The sequence below is a fragment of the Acanthochromis polyacanthus genome, chromosome 8 (assembly GCF_021347895.1).
Source record: "Acanthochromis polyacanthus isolate Apoly-LR-REF ecotype Palm Island chromosome 8, KAUST_Apoly_ChrSc, whole genome shotgun sequence".
Lineage (NCBI taxonomy): Eukaryota > Metazoa > Chordata > Actinopteri > Pomacentridae > Acanthochromis > Acanthochromis polyacanthus.
In genome coordinates this window covers 24,646,215-24,666,216 of record NC_067120.1, presented here as the reverse complement: position 1 = coordinate 24,666,216, position 20,002 = coordinate 24,646,215, and the positions used below count along the sequence as shown (strand labels likewise).

The 20,002-nt window shown below is 39.8% G+C and overlaps 1 protein-coding gene across 1 annotated transcript; it reads right to left on the bottom strand.

Annotated features, from left to right (window-relative positions):
* Positions 1-3,785: 3,785 nt before the first annotated feature.
* On the bottom strand, positions 3,786-19,061 carry rfwd3 (ring finger and WD repeat domain 3). The gene is made up of 12 exons (XM_051952137.1): positions 18,920-19,061; positions 18,042-18,162; positions 17,698-17,749; positions 16,689-16,886; positions 14,232-14,323; positions 13,045-13,159; positions 11,216-11,468; positions 10,779-10,929; positions 10,515-10,691; positions 10,135-10,349; positions 7,603-7,817; positions 3,786-5,866 (listed from the first exon to the last, which is right to left on the bottom strand). Exons 1-12 carry the CDS (start codon positions 19,059-19,061, stop codon positions 5,723-5,725), a joined length of 1,875 nt encoding a protein of 624 aa, XP_051808097.1. The 3' UTR covers positions 3,786-5,722.
* Between the last annotated feature and the right edge of the window lie 941 nt (positions 19,062-20,002).

The window sequence follows — 20,002 nt, the reverse complement described above, 5'->3', positions numbered from 1 at the left end:
CAGGGGTTTCTTTCCAGTTAAACTGCACAAAATATAAAGATTTTTTTAATTATTGTCACATATGACATAGATGAGTGGCAAATCCACACATCTGAGCAACTCGGATAGGAGGATATTTTATAAATACAAATCAATTAGCAACTAATTGTTTAGCTGACAAAGCACTGCAACTCTATACAGTTGGGTTAAAATTTCTTGTACGTCTGCAAAAACAATACACTACCATCCAAAAGTTTGGGGTCGCTTAAAAATATCTTTATTTAAAAAAAATACTTTTTTTCCAATGAAGATAACATTAAATGAATCAGAAATACAGTCTAGATATTGTTAATATGGTAAGTGACTATTCTAGCAGGAAACGGCTGATTTTTAATGGAAAATCTACATGGTGGTACAGAGACCCATTTCCAGCAACTATCACTCCTGTGTTCTAATGCTACATTGTGTTAGCTAATGGTGTTGAAAGGCTAATTGATGATTAGAAAACCCTTGTGCTATTATGTTAGCACATGAATAAAAATGTGAGTTTTCATGGAAAACATGAAATTATCTGGGTGACCCCAAACTTTTGAATGATAGTGTAGTTGTGTTTTTTTTTTTATCATTCATTAATCAGAAGATATCCAGTACCAGTTAAAAGTCTGGATACATCCACTCATTCAAGGTTTTCTGTTATTTCTGTTATTTCCTGTAGGAAAGTGTAGGTTCCTTCAGTGTATGGGCAGTGGCCAAAAGTTTTGAGAATGAGTATAGGTTGGCATGACTATAAGTTTTCACAAAGTTTACTACTTCACTGCTTTTAGATCTTTTGGTCAGATGTTACCATGGCATACTGAAGTACAATTACAAGCATTTCATGAGTGTCAAAGGCTTTTATTGACAATTACACTGAGGTTATGCAACAAGTAAGTATTTGCAGCGTTCACCTTTTTGACGGATGGCAGCCCATTCTTGCATAATCAATGCTTGGAGTTTTTCCGAATTTGTGGGTTTTTGTTTGTCCACCTGCCTCGAGGATTAACTACAAGTTGTTCTTGGAGGACGTTTTGATGCCATTCTTTATTCATGGCTGTGTTCTTAGCCTTGTATTGGCTAAGAAGCAACCCCACACATGAATGGTCTCAGGATGCTTTACTCTTGGCACAACACATGACTGATGGTAGCGTTCACCTTTTCTTCTCCGGACAAGTTTTTTTTCCAGATGACCCAAACAATCGTAAAGGGGATTCACTAGAAGCAATGACTTTACCCCAGTCCTCAGCAGTCCAACAACTGTACCGTTTACAGAATATCAGTTTGTCCCTGATGGTTTTCCTGGAAAGAAGTGGCTTCTTCGCTGCTCTTCTTAACACCAGCCATCCTCCAAAAGTCTTCACCTCACTGTACATGCAGATGTACTCACACCTTCCTGCTGCCATTCCTATGCAAGCTCTGCACTGGTGGTGACCTGATTCCACAGCTACCTCAACTTTAGGAGACAGTCCTGGTGCTTGCTGGACTTTCTCGGGCGCCCTGAAACCTTCTTCACAACTGAACATCTCTCCTTGAAGTTCTTGTTGATTCAATAAACGGTTGACTGAGGTGATTTAGGGCTTCTTCCGTGCCCCATGCAACTTCAGACCAGCTTCAACAAGTCGCTTTCCAACTGTCCTTACCGAACAAGTCCTATTTCTCCCACTCATTAGGTCCCTGGAGGTCTGACGAGGACTCGTCACAGGAACAAATGAGTGACGGTCATCTCATGGGGTAGAAAGACGTATCCTGCTGCGACCAGCGAGCTATTCCATAGTACCACATTTGGCTTTTTTTTTGTTTTTGGTGTGATGAACAGCTGTCATGGAGATCTTTAGTTTTTCCCTACCTGTTTCTCACTCATGCCAATTTCCAGCAGTGCCAAGATGGCTGCTTTTGTGGCTTCACATAATTCTTTTGTTTTAGACATTATGTGACGGCTGACAACTTCTGAGTCGTGCTACAACTTGAATGTAAGCAGGAAACCACTCTAGGCCTTTGCATGTGAAGTGCTGTTTATGACATGAAATGGCCTCTTATATACCCTGGAAATACAATTAAGCTTAAGCTTGTCAAATTGGACAAAAGTACTATGTAATCAGCTGCCTTTTTTGTCATGTTCATTGTATTCTTCAGGCAATGTACCTTTAGTGGTACCAGGCATTAAAATGAGCAATAAATTGAAGAAAACAAGGGTGGTCTAATAATTTTTTCCATGACTGTATATTTTGAAACAAAAACTTTTAAGAATTTTATAATTCATACATTTAGCAATTTGCCTAAATAAAGTAGCAATTAACATGCATATCTTGAAAGCAGCATGTAGCTGATTTGTGCAGTTAGTAGAAAAATCTTTCCAAACTGAACTATCCCATCTAAATGATAGTTTCCTTTCAGCTCATGGCACTGATGTAGAAAGATAAATTTATCTGACTTCAACAGAAGATGGCTGTAAAATGTGCAAGTCACATGTGATGCTTGTGAGAAATAGAAATAGATGCTTCATAAAGACAAACTAAAGTTAGTGCTTTTGTGTAAATTTTGAAATTCTTTGCTATAAGCCTTAAGTATATTCTCAAGTTTAAAATGACAACTTGCATTGATATGGTTTACAAGGCAACAGGAAGATCAAAAAGAGAATTACTGGTTTCTGGTGGAGGCTGCGAAAGGGTGAAGACACTAAGCTCAACTGTTACATGTACAACTATTTGATTAATAATGGACGAATCTGTATTTCTGAGACTGTCATGATAGAAATTCTCAATCACGATGTTGAGCGCTTATTACTCCAAGGAATGCATCAGAGTTTTGTAACGATTGACGGTTTGTCTGTCCATCTGTCTGTTACAGGCGTGAACTAACTGTGACTTCACTCGTTTGTTTCAACGCCGAGAAAATGAAGCCCGGATTTTGCTACTTCCTGGTCGCCGTTTTGGATTTTTTGGAGCCAGTGACGTAAAAAGCATCATCAAACAGGCTGGACCGGAGAGCAACTCGGGGCAGGATTGGCTGAAGACTCTCTTATCCCGCCCAAATTTTACCGCAAAGGCTTCTGTTGCTGTCTATCAAGTATAGCCACGCCCCCTGGCTCCGCCAACTTTAACGATTTATTTAAAATTCAGTATTGATTTATTTTAAGATCAGCCACCTGATCTCTCATTTTGACCATGAAAACTAACAGGAAAAAAATCCTGAGCTGTAAAAAATCAGTATCAAATTTTATTTTTTCCAAAAATGAATTGGGGTCTATGGAGCAAAAGCTTTTTGGAGCCAACCCTAGCAGACGGCGTGATATTGCAAGTTTTTGACACTTCCGGGTTGGCTTCAATTCTGGAGCCAGATGCTACGTCCATTATATATACACACACAGTCTATGGTCTGTTAGCAACATTACTCAAAAACAAAAGAACGAATTTCGATGAAATTGTCAGGGAAGGTCAGAAATGACACAAGGACCAAGTGATTAGATTTTGGCAGTGATGCGGCTTGTAGACTGGATCCACAAATTTCTTAAAGATTTCTGTTTCATTGCAAGATAGTGGCACAGCGTCACTGTAACTATGACAAGTGAACACTATGTAAGCTGCCTGTTGACAACGACATGATTGCGATCCTACTACAAATCGACTCCTACAGACCAGAAATTTGTTTAAAGATTTCATTCATTGGAAATTATACAACTGAACAGCCTCGGTGGAGTACTGCTGTTTTTTTTTCTTGTTTTTTAATAAAAAAAGAGATGGCAGCAGATTTTATACAGTGATTTAAAACAGTAAATTGTAACAACTTTAATGAAAAATAACAGTTTTTATTACCTTCGAAGATGTACACAAATGTTTGGTAGCAAATATACATATATACAACTGTCTTTAGTAACAAAGATAAGGAAAGTAAAATTTACATCAACAGCAGATTACTTTGGCACTTAAAGTTCTGGTTCAGAGGACAGTAGATAAAAAAAAAAATCAGACTGAAGATGAACAAAATAAATCATTGTGACAGACAGGGTGAACTTGTGTGAAGTGCACAATGAAATGCTCAAAAGGGAGTGGGAGGTCAGACTTAATGAAAACAAGTTGGGTTAACTGTGTTTCTTTGCGCAATTTTTGGAAACAACTGAAAGTCTGTGACAAAATTTGGTGTCTGAGGTTTCAGAGTTGGATAGCGACGTCCTACTTAAGCCTAAGTCGGCTGGGCTAACTGAAATCCAAGCATACATACCTGTTTTAGATATAGATTTGAAAAAGCTGAAGGGCTCCCCATGTTGTTGCCTACGCGCTATTCACCAGCTGTCTTAACCGTTTCAAGTGAAACAGCAGCAGAACTCTGACAACAGAACATGACACGTAGCTCCTCTACAAATCATTTACAGCATAGTCAGTCTTCCAAACCATGTCATCATTTTTAGATGATCAATATCAAGTCACTTTTATGAAATTGTCAAACTAATGCATTGTTTCTGTGGTGACAGGACTTCCCAAGTTTTCGTTACAAAGCTGCAGAAAGGAACTGCACTGACAAGGTAAATATAAAACCCAACCGTGAAGATAAAAATGGAATTTGCATTTTGAATGGATTAGGTTTACTGCTTAGTCACCAAATTTTATATCTGAACAAGAAATGCTTAAACTCATTCATTCCAGGAGGGAATCCAACTACAAAGTGATGATATGATTTGGAAAATTAGCCATGATGATTCATACTATACATCAGCGACAATGGTCTTTAAAAGTTTCCACTTAATGGACCAGGATGTAACCCTTTTACGACAACTGACTTACACTTACATTGAACCATTTTTCAAACAATGTTGCTATTCTGTAGAAATTTCACGTTCTGTCACTTTTCCAGACAGTCCTTAGTTTTTATTTCTGTATAGTATAAAAGTCTATTAAGCTGTGTAATCCATCACAGTGGACATGAATAAATTCACTTTAAAAGTTACATTACTGTTGCACATACATTCCAACCATCACAAGATTTGTTAGGCTGATAACTGGTAATCTGCAGATAAAATAATGAAGACAATAGAAGTCAGTTGCTGCCCAGACTTGATGTTGACTGTGAAGGATTAGAAAACTTAAGTTCGGAAATCTCGCTGAATGTTTTCACTACTGGTCAGAAATGAATGTAGATAGAGCCTGACAATGGACAGTGAAAAACCTAAATTTAACTGATTGGTAATTAGGGACACACAACTTGCAAACACATTGCTGTGTCACTCATTTTAACTTTAAGATTGACCCTACGTTTCTCCAAAGAATCGCTTTAGTTAGATTCAAAACAAGAGAAAATCTGTTGCTGTCCACAGCCTCCAACCACTCCAGCAGCTGAGGTGACTGGGACTCTGCTGACACACTGACCATATACATTATTAATTCAACTTCTGACTTATGCAAAGACAATCATACTATTTTGAAAGGAAAAGCGTCCATCACACCCCTGGGTTGAGGCTTCACACTGCAACAAATGGATGTTCCGCTAAAAAGGAAGGAAATTAAAATAATGACTGAAAGGTTTCCTCAGGCCCATGACTTGAAGTAATCTGTTTTTTTGCATGTGTAAACACACAGATAAAAGTTTAGCAGCATTGTTTCCCACAGTTCTAGCCAGACTGCTTCCTCTTCTGGTCCTCTGGGCCTGTGGTAAGGTTTTGTTTTTTTGGTTTCTGGATGAGACCAGCGGCTCCCATACACCAAGTCTTCCTCGCTCACTCCCACTTGTAGAGCTTCAGCATCTTCTCCGTTAGCGTAGCTAGAAAGTGCTCACCGTTCACAGAGAATGGACTGATGTCCAACACTGGGAGGTCAGCTGGCAGCTTCTGGAGTAGAGAGCCACTACCGGCATCCCACAACTGAGGAGGAAAACAAAAAATACAAATACATGAGGAAGAGTGAAGAGAAACTGGCTGGTGTTATTTCCAGTCCATTTTGATCTGACAAGTATATTTTCATTCATATTTAAGTCTTGTTTTGATTCCCTCCCATTTTCTTGTTAAATTTACAGCATTACACTGTTAACACAGAGACCATTTATTAATATTCGGATCCATTCGTGTGGTTCGTGTGGCAGCGCGGCAGTAGCGGCGGAGACGGCCCGAATAGTCGTAAATGCGCCACATCTGAATATCGCATGCATGGTGGCCACAACAGTGTCACATAACAGCACTTGTGCTTTAGTTGGCCACTGTGTGGTCCAATGACCGAGCTGTTGGTCCAGCAGATGCGTCGGATAAACATAGCGGCTTGGCCACAAACTCTGTTGTTTCAAAAACACTTTGGGGAAAAGTATTTCTGAAAGCATTTGAGGTAAGAAATAAGCTGTGCAGTAGCTAAATCTGTCCTTGTTTTAGTTCGCCGACGGCTTGTTTAGATGACCGTTTAGACCCTCCTGCCATAAACAGTAGAAAAGCTGCGCTGGTTAAATAGAACCCAGTTTGTATTGAATGAAGTCTGAGTTCGGCCTCAGACCATGGTCCGGGGTCTAGCAAGTAATTGATGAAACGAAGCCTTGATTCAGAGAATTTTGCCTCGAGGAATTTTAGTAATCAAATTACTCGAGGAATTGTTTCAGCCCTAGTTCACTTGTTGTCATAGTTACAGTGATGCCTTGCCGCTATCTCGCAATGAGAGAGAAATCTTTAACAAATCCGTGGATCCAGAGTAGAAGCCGCATCAATACCAAAATCAGTTAGTCCTTGTGTCATTTCTTACCTTCCCTGAAAATTTCATCCAAATCCATTATTCCATTTTTGAGTAATGTTGCACACAGTATTAAAGACACCGATTGTCACATAACTCTGTCGTTTTCCTAGGAGTAATAAATCATATGGTACTATTTATATATTTACACTCTAAAGGGCTGTCAAAACTTTAAACAACTGGCCAACAGTAACCCTAAGCACTAGGGCTGTATCCACCCTGGTTTTAAGACTTGCCTGTATTTGTTTTTTAAAAAGACATTATCTGAAACTTTAGGTGAAGTGGAAGCAGCACAAAAATAACAAAAAAGGGGAAAAAAAGAATAAACTAAACAAAAAAAAAAATCAGATTTTTTTTAAATTGTAAAAAAAACAACAACTTTGGTCTTAAAATAAAAACACATAAAACAATAAATAATCACGGACATTTATGGGATACTTTGGCTTTAGGCTAGACAAACTTGGAAAAATAATCTGTCAAGTTAATAATCAACAGAAGTCAATAAAATAATACCAAAAATGCTACATACATATACTTGGAAGACCATGTATATCATGGCAGTCTTGAGTACCCACGATTCCTACAAAGCAGAATTTTCTACGATGGAACGAGTGAAACACATGGGTCTTTCTCACCACAAAATTACATTTCTTATGGGTTTTCTAGAAATATGACAAAATCAGCTGGGTCACAAATATAGATAACAGCAACTCAATTCATTAGTTTGAGTGACGTAGAAAATTTTCTTAGTGGCATGACCTCTTGTGAGTGATTACAACGGACTACAGCTGCTGACTCCCAGTCCGATTTAAATATATTTCTGACCTGACTATTCAACAATCCTCACTGATTCTGTATGCGCACGTGCGCGCACACACACACAACTGACCATAGCGGAGTTAGAAGCCTCGTCCCCAGCACAGACCAGCATTCCTCCTCCATCTGGACTCTTGAAGACTGCATTTTTGGTGAGCAGTTTGCAGGACGCGCCTGCACTGAACGTCTGCACCGGACAACAGGAGCAGCTGGGCAGCTGACTAGAGTCCTGCTGAGGAGTTCGGTTCAGAGCCAGCAAGACACACCGCAGAGAGGGGTTGGAGCGTCCTGTGTGAGACAAAGTTTAATAATGAAGCAACTAGGCTTAACCTTCAGATTAATATCATATGTTCTGCTCCCAGACAGCACTGATCCAGGGTTTCTGTGGATTTACCAAACCAATATACACTACCATTCAAAAGTTTGGGGTAACCAAACTTCTGAATGGTAGTGTTTCATGGGGTTTTCCATGAAAACTCATTTTTGTTCATGTGCTAACATAATTGCACAAGGGTTTTCTAATAATCAATTAGCTTTTCAACACCATTAGTTAACACAATGTACCATTAGAGCACAGGAGTGATGGTTGCTGGAAATGTTCCTCTGTACCCCTATGTAGGTATTCCATTAAAAATCAGCTGTTTCCAACTAGAATAGTCATTTACCATATTATCAATGCTAGACTGTATTTCTGATTTATTTAGTGTTACCTTCATTGAAAAAACAGCTTTTCTTTCAAAAATGACATTTTGAAGTGACCCCAAACTTTTTAACAGTGTACCTCTGCCAAAATTATAATGAATTTTTATTCGACCAATGCGTCTTTCCCAACTGGAAAATACAAGTGACCAAATATAGTAGGCATCATTCTGGTCTTCAGTTTCCTCCACATGGGATTCAGACTGGACTCTGGCTGGGCCAGTCCAACATATTGATTCCGTGTTCTCTTGGCTATTTCAGCTGTATGTTTCTAATCACTGACTTGCTGTCAAACGCAGCCCAAGGTGTTTCTCTGCACACTACTTAATGTTTTCCTCCACAATCTTCATGTTTTCCTCTCGTCTCTTGATGCGGTTTACTTTGACTACTTTCTTTGGCCTATCAGGTAAAAACTCCAAAAGCATTACATTCCCATCACCTTGCTTGATCGTGGGAATGGTGGTCCTCTCTTTCACTAAACCAAATCTACATCCCTACATCCAAACAACTATATTCTCATATCATTCGACTAAATAATTGATGACCAAATCTGTTCTTCTTTGTCAAGGTGAGCTTTGTTGCATCTGTATAGGAGAGGTGGAGTCCTCCTTGATGAGCCTTGTTCAGTGTCTGATTTAGATGTTGCTCCCAGGACTGCTCGCATTTATCAGGATGGTTTTGGTGTTGGTCTTACCATTCTTGCAGGGGCAGGGCTAACTTTTGGCATCCTACCATGACTTTTGAGATCTCCTTGCTGTTTTTCATGATGCTTTGCAATGTGGCCACTGGCATTTGAAAACACTTTGATATGGCTTTATAACGTGTGAGGAGCCACAATACACAACTGAAAGCTCTAACTAAGCTGTCTGGTTTTCATACTGACACACTGTTCCCAGTTTATAGAGTATAAGAATGTTCTATTACATGTAGAAATTACCTGAACCATTTGCAATGGTAGAAATAATTAATTTTCTCCCAAATTTGTGACAATTTAAATTTATAGGAATCATGTTGGACATGGCATTTTTAGTAAAATAATGAAATTGTTAAAATGAATCATTAACGATTCCAACACCATGTCTTTTGTCACTTGTTTATGTCATTCGTAGTCAAAATAAACCTACTGGTCAAACTGAAATCCATTCTAAATCAAAATTTGACATTGGTTCGGTTGAACTGCACAACACAATGTCACACCTATTTTGCAGGTATGCAAGTATTAAAACTTTGAGTGAGTGCCCAAAAACAGATATTTGTCAATACTTCTAGTAGCATGTAACCATAAAGCCAAATACGGTATTAATCAATCATTAAAGGCTTGGGGTAGAAGTCATTAAATATCACTAGAATACCCGTATCACGGGTCAAAACAAACGGGTGCTCCCCCTCTCCCTTTGTCATTTACAACCAGAAAGGCTATCTAATAGAAAAACTAATGAATAACAGTGGTTTAGAGAGGAAAGTACAGAAAGATCTGCAGGATGGCTGGGGGCATGGAGGGAGGACATCCCAATGGAAAAGTGAGAGGAGGCATGTACTAAAGCACAACTGAGAGCTACGAACACCCACCTAAGCCTACTGCAATACAACTGGTTGATTCAAACGTATATAACTCCAGAAAAACTTAACAGATCTAATAGCGCTATACCTGATACTTGTTTAAGGTGTGAGAAGGAAAATGATAAACTTTTCCATTGTATTTGGCAATGTACGGAAATACTAAAATTCTGGTGAGAAATGAAGCAATGTTTTCAAAATATTTTACAGATTCAAATACCCTTAGTCCCACAGCTATTTATATTAGGTTTATATGCAGATAATTTGAAGAATAATGACAATCAACGATTATTCGCAGCTTTAAGCACATTAATGGTAAGGTGGGGGGTATATAGGGTTTGAGTCTTACCTGGCCTGTATGTAACCAGGCAGTGTCTGCTCTCTGTCTCTACCTGGATGTCGGTGCAGCCGGAAGCCTCCAGTGGCAGGAGGTGTGGTCTGTAGGTGGTCTCGTTCACCTGCTCCCAGAAATATCCACCTTCTAGAGAGCCAGCAATTATCCCACCGCAAGGGAATGAGCTGGACGCCGCCCGAGGTATATAGCTCAGAGATGCCACAGGACACCTGGAAAAATTAGAGTCAGACAAGTCAGGATCTCTCAAGAAAGAGTTAATCATCTTCTCGGCCCAAAGACACCACACTATACAACCAAAAACTCAGTTTTTCCAACCCACCCTTAAAAATGGAACAATCAGAACATATTAGCCGTATTTTTTTTATTGCATGTACCTGGAACGTAGCGTCTGCAATTCCTGAACATGTGTGCTGGTGTCCCTGGTGTCATAGATGAGCACTGAACCATTAGTCAGACCAGCATAGACGTAGTTACTGTTATCCAAGCACCAGCAGCAGCTCCACACTGGTTTACCGGTGTTATAGGTCTGAACAACAGTGTTGGTCAGCAGACTGCAACACACACCAAAAACTCACATTATAATCCAAGATACACAACAAAAACTTCAGTGAATGTGACATTTTCCCATGCATGTATACCTGGTCAGTTTGATGGTGTTGTCCAAGGCAGCAGACAGCAGCAGACTGTCATTCTGTCTGTTGAAGGACAGACCTCTGATCTGTTTACTGTGTATGGGAAGATACTGACTCGCCTTCATGTTCACTACACTCACTTTCTTCACCCCACAACCTGAACGGAGAAACAAGAAAAGTTACATGTGGAAGCCATCAGGACAGAGCTAACTGGTCAAACAGAGGCCTGGCAGCCATTTTCAACTGAAGCTTCATTCACATAATAAGAGAACACTTGGTGGTGTTATAAATGCATTGACAGTTGTTGTTGATAACTAACATAAGAAACATAAGTAATGTTGCTCCAACAATGTGCTTAGATATGTTCCTAACCAAGGGGTCAACAGACAAAGGAACTAGCTGTCAATGGGTCAAAAGATAACTAAAAAGTGATGGCATCTTACCAGGCACCAGTGTGGAGTGAGGAGAAGGTTGTGAGGCCAACAGGCAACTCAGAGGCTCACAGTAGGATAAAACCCTGCAGCCTCCAGCCTGAGACACCAGCACACCCTTAGAGAAACTGTACTGAAGTGTCTTGGAGCCATCCCCCCTCTGAGACAGACCGAGAAGGAATGAGGCTGACGACGAAGCGGAAGAAGGGGTAGATGAGGAGGGAAGTGAGCTCCGGCCAGTCTGGGCCATCAGGGCTTTGAGCTCCTACACAATCAGGGAGAGAGGAGGTCATCACAACATTCATTTCCGAACATCATGGAAATAATATCACATGCAGTGGACACCCTTAAGCTATGAAGTTCAAAATGTGCCACTTTTTTAATCTTTCACTATAATAAGTTATGAATTACATTTAAAAAGGAACTCCGTACCTTGAAGAATCCCTTTTAAAATCAAAATTTCCCAAGACCAAAAGCAGAACAATTCAATATGAATGATTAAAATGGAAAATTATTTGGAATCCTACAACTTACAGTAAAGTAGTTTCAGTAATACTGTGATTTACATTAATGACACAAATGATGCCAGAAAGTGTAATATGATTTTATACTAGCTTAATCCAATATAATAAATGATTCACAAAAAACAAATGAGAGGGGGAAAAAATCCACTTTTTTACTTGCAAGTCAATTCTCTAATATAGTACCCCATTAGACACACCTGCTTATTCAAGTTTTTAAACTTCTTTTTTTTCCCAGAACAATTTGACAAACACTATATTTCAAAAGTTTGGGGTCACCCAGGCAATTTCTTTTCCATGAAAACTCACACTTTTATTTACGTGCTAACAGAATTGCACAACACAATGTAGCATTAGAACACAGGAGTGATGGATGCTGGAGATGTTCCTCTGTACCCCTATGTAAATATTCCAATTAAAATCAGCTGTTTCCAGATAGAACAGTCATTTAATACATTAACAATGTCTAGATTGTATTTCTGATTTATTTAATGTTATCCTCATTGAAAAACACTGCTTTTCTTTCAAAAACAAGGACATTTCTAAGTGACCCAAAATTTTTGAACAGGAGTATACATGTCACATTTAAAGTGCATGCGCTCACAAAGTGAGAAATTAGGGTGCACCAAACCTTCATGTCCTACTCCTTACTTGTTTGAGCAGGTCTTGCCTATACATCAACATTACCTTGGCACAACAAGTGATTGTCCAATTAAAAAGGAAGAAAGTCCACCAAATTGTCGCTTTTTGACAAGAGTTACCTGCTCTGTAAAAACCATTTCATGTGACTGGCTCAAGATGCTGGCTAAGATATTGTCAACATAGTATAAATTTGTCATCAAGGCAAACAGTGACAACTTTGAGAAGTCTGAAGTATTAATCACATATTGTTTACACTTTTTTTTTCTTGCTGCATAATTTCTCATCATTTTGTAGTTTTCTCTTCTTAAGTTTGGTTCTACACCACTGAAAACAGTCAAAATGGGTGAGTAGGTCTGCTCAGACTGTGACTGGACCGTATACTTAATGCTATACCTGATTTCACAATTTGGCACATTCCTGACTTCACAGAAAACGAGCTAGCTATGGAAGCCTCATTAAGGTTGTGGGGGGGTGGGGGGCTGGAGTCTATCCCAGCTGATTTAGAGTGAAAGCACGGGACACCATAGACATCAATGCTATTGTAATTTTCTATTTTGTTCATCAGATTCTATTTAATTACAACTAGAACCAAAAATATGAAACCCATTCACAAGTTTACTTCAAAGTTTCAGGACACAATAAGATAAACAAAGTAAAATGAACAGCTGACACTCATACCTGCAGCTCTTGCTGCGCTTGTCCATATTTGTTGGTGACAACCTGCAGTTTGAGTTTGTACTGAGCTGACTCCAGTTCAGCCTTCCTCCTCAGAGATTGCTCCTGCTCCAGAGATCTGCAAGCACACACAATTAAATGAATTTGTTTCAGGAATTTTAATACCAATTTGACAAGCAACTGACCACAAGCAACAAAAGGCGAGATTCCTTAAAGAAATGCTGTCAATTGGTCAGTGCCAAAAACATTCTAGGAACAAGGATGTAGTTCCTAATGAATGTAGCCGTTAGCTTGACGCTCGACAATTCCACTCCTACTAATCCACAACGAAAAAATCCACAGAACGTCTTGACTCGTTTAAGGTTTACTTAAAACAAAAAACGTTGTACAAAATTATTTCCACAGTTAATAGAAGCAGGAATCGATCCACAAAAGAGAGGTCAAAAAACTGTGTGGCTCCACTCTCCTTTAGCCTGACTGAACTGCTGTGTGTGTGACCACCTGGCCCAAACTCTCATGTCACGTTATGAATCTACCAAAATAAAGTAGTGCAGTCACAAACAAATAAGATTATCGACAACTTGACTGACAACAACTTGCTCCAAAAAGCCACAAATGTAATATGAATGAGATTGTTAAACGTTTTTAGCTTAACTCAATTATCAATCATTCTGTCATTATAAGACATTTTAAACATTAACGTATTATCTTACTGAAATTATGAGATGTGTATTTCTTAACTTCTAAATCACTGAATGTCAATGTCCAACATAAAATAAACTGCATTTAGGCTCCTACAAAGGAGTTTTAAACTACTGGTATTATTAAGAAAAGAATTTGCCAAATCTGTTCACGTTCTGCCCACACACTCCTGCACTTTACATTTGCACCAGTGGGGACCGGTGCAAAGTTACAATAGTTATAAAATTGGTTAAGCAAAAGGTACAATGCCATGCTTTAAAAAACAACAACAAAAAAAAACACTCCAAAATGGTAACAGCATCTCACTGAACCTCATGGATGTCAAACAACACAAAATTTAAATGTCTGAATGAGTGACAGACATTAATTTGTCCAAAAAAAGGAAAAATGGGCCCTTTTTAAAATAACTGCTTTTCAGTATTCTTAGCATTGGCGATGACTCAAGATTTTACAGTTTGGTGTGTTGAAGAAGGAAAACCATCACTCACTTCTTTAAGCTCTCTTGCTCAGAGTTGTCCAGTGCTCTCAGCTTTGGTGCATACAGAAGCACGATGTCGGAACGCTTTGCTTTCTTGTTACACTAAAGACACAGAAAATACACTGAGTTAAATCATCACTATCCAGGTGTCAATGATATTCCACACTAATACAGTTGTGCTCATAAGTTCACATACCCTGGCAGAATTTGTAAAATGTACTCCATTCTTTAATGAAAACATGAATGATCAGAGCGAATACAATTAAATGACAAAAAATAGCTTTGTCTAAACACCAGCCCTAAATGAAAGAAACTGTTTCCATTAACAAACATACTTGCTAAAAAATAAAGGACAATATTTCACAAATTTGGCCAGGGTATGTAAACTTATGAGCACAACTGTATTTCTGAACTTCTAGGTAGATTTTTTTATACCATGTTTTACATTCAAGCACAGTTCAATGTTAATATATGGTAAATTCCAATGTATGCTACGTATGACTATGCGTGCTATTATGCTGCCAAATAAGTGCCACGAGATCGTAGTTTCAAGTAGCTCATTCAAACACCAAATTCAGAATGATTCAATGCACAGCATGTTGTTACACAGCAGAGTTTTGTGATGACTAGCGTTGGTTTGTCTGTTAGCAACATTACTCAAAAATGAACAGATTTCAATGAACTTTTCAGGGAAGGCCAGAAATGACACAAGGACCAAGTGATTAGATTTTGGCAATGATGTGGATCATAGCCTGGACCCACGGGATTTGTTAAAGATTTCTGTATCACTGTGGGAGAGCAGTAGCCTAGCCGTGCTAGACAACCCACGGCAACGAATTTAATTTTCTGCCAGGGTGGGTCTAGTTACCCTCCATAAGGCTCGAGGTTGGATGCTCCTAAAACTAGCCGGACGAATCACCATGAAGTGTAGAGTCAGAAGGTGGGGCGTAACTCAGTGACGACAGAGGCGCGACGATTCTGACAGAAACAACCGGAAACAACTAGCCTAGCCGCGCTAGACAACCCACGGCAACGAATTTAATTCTCTGCCACGGTCGACAACAGTCGTTTGAGCTCCATGAGCACCAACTCTGAATAATCTTTCTGTTAACATGTCTTGTAATATACTTGAGCTTCACCATTGACTGTATAAATAAGGCTGCACCGAATTACCGCATCCTTCGATTTCCAACGCTCTAGGAGCCTATTCGTTGCGCTGATGGTTGTATACCTGCCCAATTGCTGCAGAGTGATTTGATAGACAACCTTTTTAGCCCGCCTCCCTCCCTGTCGAGAGTTCGTAGACCCTTGTGTCTTAAGAGCTGGGTCTAGCGCGGCTTAGGCTAGGAGAGCAGCCACTGTAACTAGACTATAAGTGAACATCATGTCAGCTGTCTGCTGACGATTACACGACTGATTCCCACTACAAAACGACTGCTGTGGACCACCAAATTATTTAAAGATTTAGTGTGTCGGAAACCATACAATATCTGAATTCTGTGCTCTGAGTGCTTTCTTGTTCAAGCTGCAATGTGGAATCTATGAGCAGCAAGGAAAAAGACACATCGCTGCCCAGCGAGGATTGGTACAAAATATATGTTTTCCTAACACACTGAAGAAATAACACTGCATTATTGCTGTCCCGATTATTAGATTTCTTATCAGGACTTTGTGTCTTCATGACAGGATGATGCACAGAGACAGATATGTGAGCTAGAGAGTCTGGGATGTGACATGCAGCAAATATTCCAGTAAGCTGGATTTCAAACCTGAGCGCACTGCCCAGGGGCCTTAACAAGTATGTAGTACATACTGTAACCACTCAGCTTTTAGCTCTCCACCACATATTTTCAAAGTCTTTTCTACAGGTATGAACTAAAATGAGTTGTAAAGTCAGAGTTTATTTTTGCAGCATCAGCACAGCCTTGTTTTATTAAGGTGCCCTCAGGAAACAACAATGAAGGTATGGTTTCTTTATGAAAAAAAAGTCACTTCATTGTTCTGAAAACTGCATCACTGCACTACTCAGAAATGCTCAGTCAAGCTTAATAATTGTTTATTTGTGATGTTGTAATCAATTCAGAGCCATTTCATTCAGACTAATTAGTCTGTCCAGTGCAGTTATGAGCTCTTGGGGCAAAAGTTTCTGTTCTGGAGGTTGTGATGTACAGGTGTTGAGGCAGATCTATTGGATGAGTGACTGTTCAAGTATTACACCACACATGTCTTACTTTCAACAACATCAAGCTCTTTCTGGCCCATGCTCTCTCACACTGTATTAAACATGCCTAGAAATTCAGAATTTAGAAAGCTTAAAAAGGGGCAACAGTCTAGTAACATTATTATGTGTTTTCCATTACTCTTTTTTTTTTTCCTTTCCATACTTACACAGATCTGGAAATGACTACTTCACTGCCTAAGGAACCATGTGAGAAGACTACTGATAAGACACAGTGGCGTCACTGACCTGTGGACATTTAGCAGCCTGGCCCTGAGCTTTCAGCCAGCGTTGGATACAGGTGAAGCCAAAGAGATGTCCACAGCCGCAGAGCAGACAGTCTGTGTTCACCCGCTGTAGTCCACGCTTCAAAGCAGATGTGCACGTGTCGCCGTCACTCTCCTCACTGTGGGATGATTGGACTGAAGCTAGGGATGCTGGGGCCACCTAGCAAAAAGATAGTGGCACAAGGATTCCATGTAAAGAACCTAAAACTCTTATTACCAAAAAACAACCAAACAGTGTTACAAAAATATGTTAATTCATTGACAAGAAACTCTTGAGGCCATCTGTGCAGATAGCACATTTCAAAATGTTAACTTTCACATATCTTCAAAAAAAAACAAAAAAAAAAAGCAAATGTGGGGGCACTCATACAACAACTTCAATAAACAAAAAGAACAGATTCAAGTGTATGAATAATGTAGAAATGGCAGGCAAATTTTTAGCAACAAATTTTGTGCAAAATATTATTTCCTATGCGAAATAATCTCCGTTCTAAAAGGCTGGATTCTCTCCAAAATAGTTCAATAGTCTAATGTCCCCTGAAAAAGTCTGCCCTTTCTAAATGTATAAAGTTTGATGGTGTTTAGTGTAAAGCAGGCTGTAACAGAACATCTTAAATAGCTACAACTATAGTTCACATTAGAATTTAATGAATGAACCATTTCTTGCAAAAATAAAATTCAATTTAATGGATATGGAGTCGACTGAGTGTACTAATTGGTACATGAATCGAAAAAAATGATTTGGGATATAATGTATCAGTTCAGAACGGTGGAATAAAATATACAATCTCTTCGTAAATAGATTTTCCCACAGTTCATATCATTACTAGCTCTCTGTACAAATTAAAAGCAGAAGAGGTTATAAAGCCTCCCTGTAGAAATAGAAAAGTTCCGTCCTGTGCATTAAAAATACTGACATGAACATGATAAATAAGAGCAGGAACAGAAGGATGACAAGATCTGAAAGTTACCTGGCCGTCCTGATTTAGCTCTTGTCCTCTCACCTCGCAACTGAACTGGAGTCTGAACACAAAAAAAAAAATCACTGGAATTTAAGAATCTAACCTATACATCAGCCCTAACTGTGCTAATACGCTGAAGACTGCTTTTACATATTATAGAAACCAAGTTTGGTCATTTAGTGTCAGCAACATGTGATGAATTTTGGTCGGATCACTGGTTGCACTGGCTTCCTGGTGATGGAAATGTGTTGGATGGCAGCGTTGAGATAGGGCCAGCCAGAGGGGGCTAGTTGACAGGCTCCATGCCAGCAGCCGGTCTGTTTCATCCCCCTCTGCCTCATCCTCAGATTCACTGCCCTCGGTGGTCTCCGGACTCTGGGCTCTGCCACACTGGGCAGCCGGCGCTCGGAGCAAAAAGTCTGGGAAGCCTCTTGACGGTGCTGCAGTCTGACTGGGATAGTGCAACCTGAGCCCCTGTCTGCACAGATATAGGTTTAACAGCTCAGGAGAATACTGATGTTTTTGACAAAATACAGGTACTGGGTGCTGGGCGTGTGAAAAGTCAGAACTGGGTCAAATTTAGGCAGAGAAGAGTTAGTTGCCGTTTTATTACTCCATCAAGGAACGCAGCAGACTTATGTGACGATCAGATGTGGTTCGTCTGTTCAAGACATTACTCAAACACAGATTTCGATGAAATTTTCAGGACAGCTCCATGGATTTGTTCAAGATTTCTGTATCACTGCAACTATGACTACAAGTGAACACTACATCAGCTGACTGCTGACAATCACATGATTGCGCTTCTACCACAAATACGCTGCGGACTTATCCGTTGGAAATGATACAAGGAACAATTGATTAAATTGTGGGGGTGTTTCCGAGTCCCATCAGTCCCCGCCCCCCGCTACATATTTCGGTCACGCGATTCATAACGTACACACACATAACACACATCTGTGTGCACTGCAAGGTCATTTTGTTTGTGGGTACATCTATATTAAACGGCCACATTCTATGTTGCTGTGATTTATGATACATCAATAAACTAATACACAAATAGCATGCATTATCTGAACAATTGCAATATGGGGGCATGGACAGACTGGCGGAAAGTACTGCACACGCTTGACTGCCTCGTCTAGTTTTAACTGTTGTGACACTCTAACGGCATTCATTAAAGTAAGCACTAAATACCTAAATAAGAAATTCTCTACACAGTTCTGGGTACCTGAGCCTCTCCGCATGGGCGCCCCCTGAGTTGCAGAAGGTGTAGCTGCAGCCCCACCCACTGCCCTCTGACTAATGCCCAGGTGGCAAGAAGTCTGGAGGAACCCGAGCTGCTGACTGTCCTCCTTCATTGTCTTCATCATCTTCTCTTCCTCCACTCAGTGCTGCTTCCAGAGTCTGAAATGACAGGTGGTGCACTGGCCTCCTCAGCCTGACTACAGCAACAGCTGCAACCTCTGGCTGTACGATGCCTCCCCCTGCAGCTCCACAGGGGAGTCTACTTCCATGGCCTCCATCTGTTTAAAAAAAATAATTCAGTGTTGACTGGCTGTCTGTATGATCTGATTAAAGTAATGTATTTTACCACTTTTAGTTGTGGATTTATAAATCCTTGTTTGCATTAGGGTTTAGCACTTTCTAAAATGTGTTTAAGAAAGGTGACAAAGTGTTAAAAGATGGCACACTGAACTGTACTCCTCTTGCTATTTATACACTAGCCTAAAATTGTGATTCACTCGTTAACTGCATATAATGTGACATTTGTGTCCTGCAATAAAAACACCATGAATGCTCCACTGATTGGTCACTACAAACAGAAGGCAGAGCAAAGTCTACTTCAAGGATTCCTCAAGTCTAACTTGCTTGTCTGTTTAGTGGGTACTCTCATTCACCTTGAATCTGTATTGTAACGTTGAAGACGCAAACAAAACCTCCTGAAGTATAGGGCCTACTCCAGTGGAGATTTGGAGCTCAATGTATCTCTTGACACTGGACAAGAAACATAAATGTATACTGAAAGAGAGTAATGAATATCTAACAAGCAACCAGGTAGCAACGTGCTCACAGTGCTTGTGATTTACCCTAGTGGATGGTCTCACAACGGAGTCAAACTCTGCTCCAGCCAGCTGCACAAAGCCAAAGCTGACATAATGTGCAAGTTGTGCTAACAGCTACATAGCTAACGCCCATTAGAGCCATGACAACGTTAACAGCTGTCTCCTGAAAATGTGGAAGCCATTAACTGACGGTTGTTAAACAAATCCCCTTATAACTCATTAGTTCAATCAAGTTGTCATCTGTTACG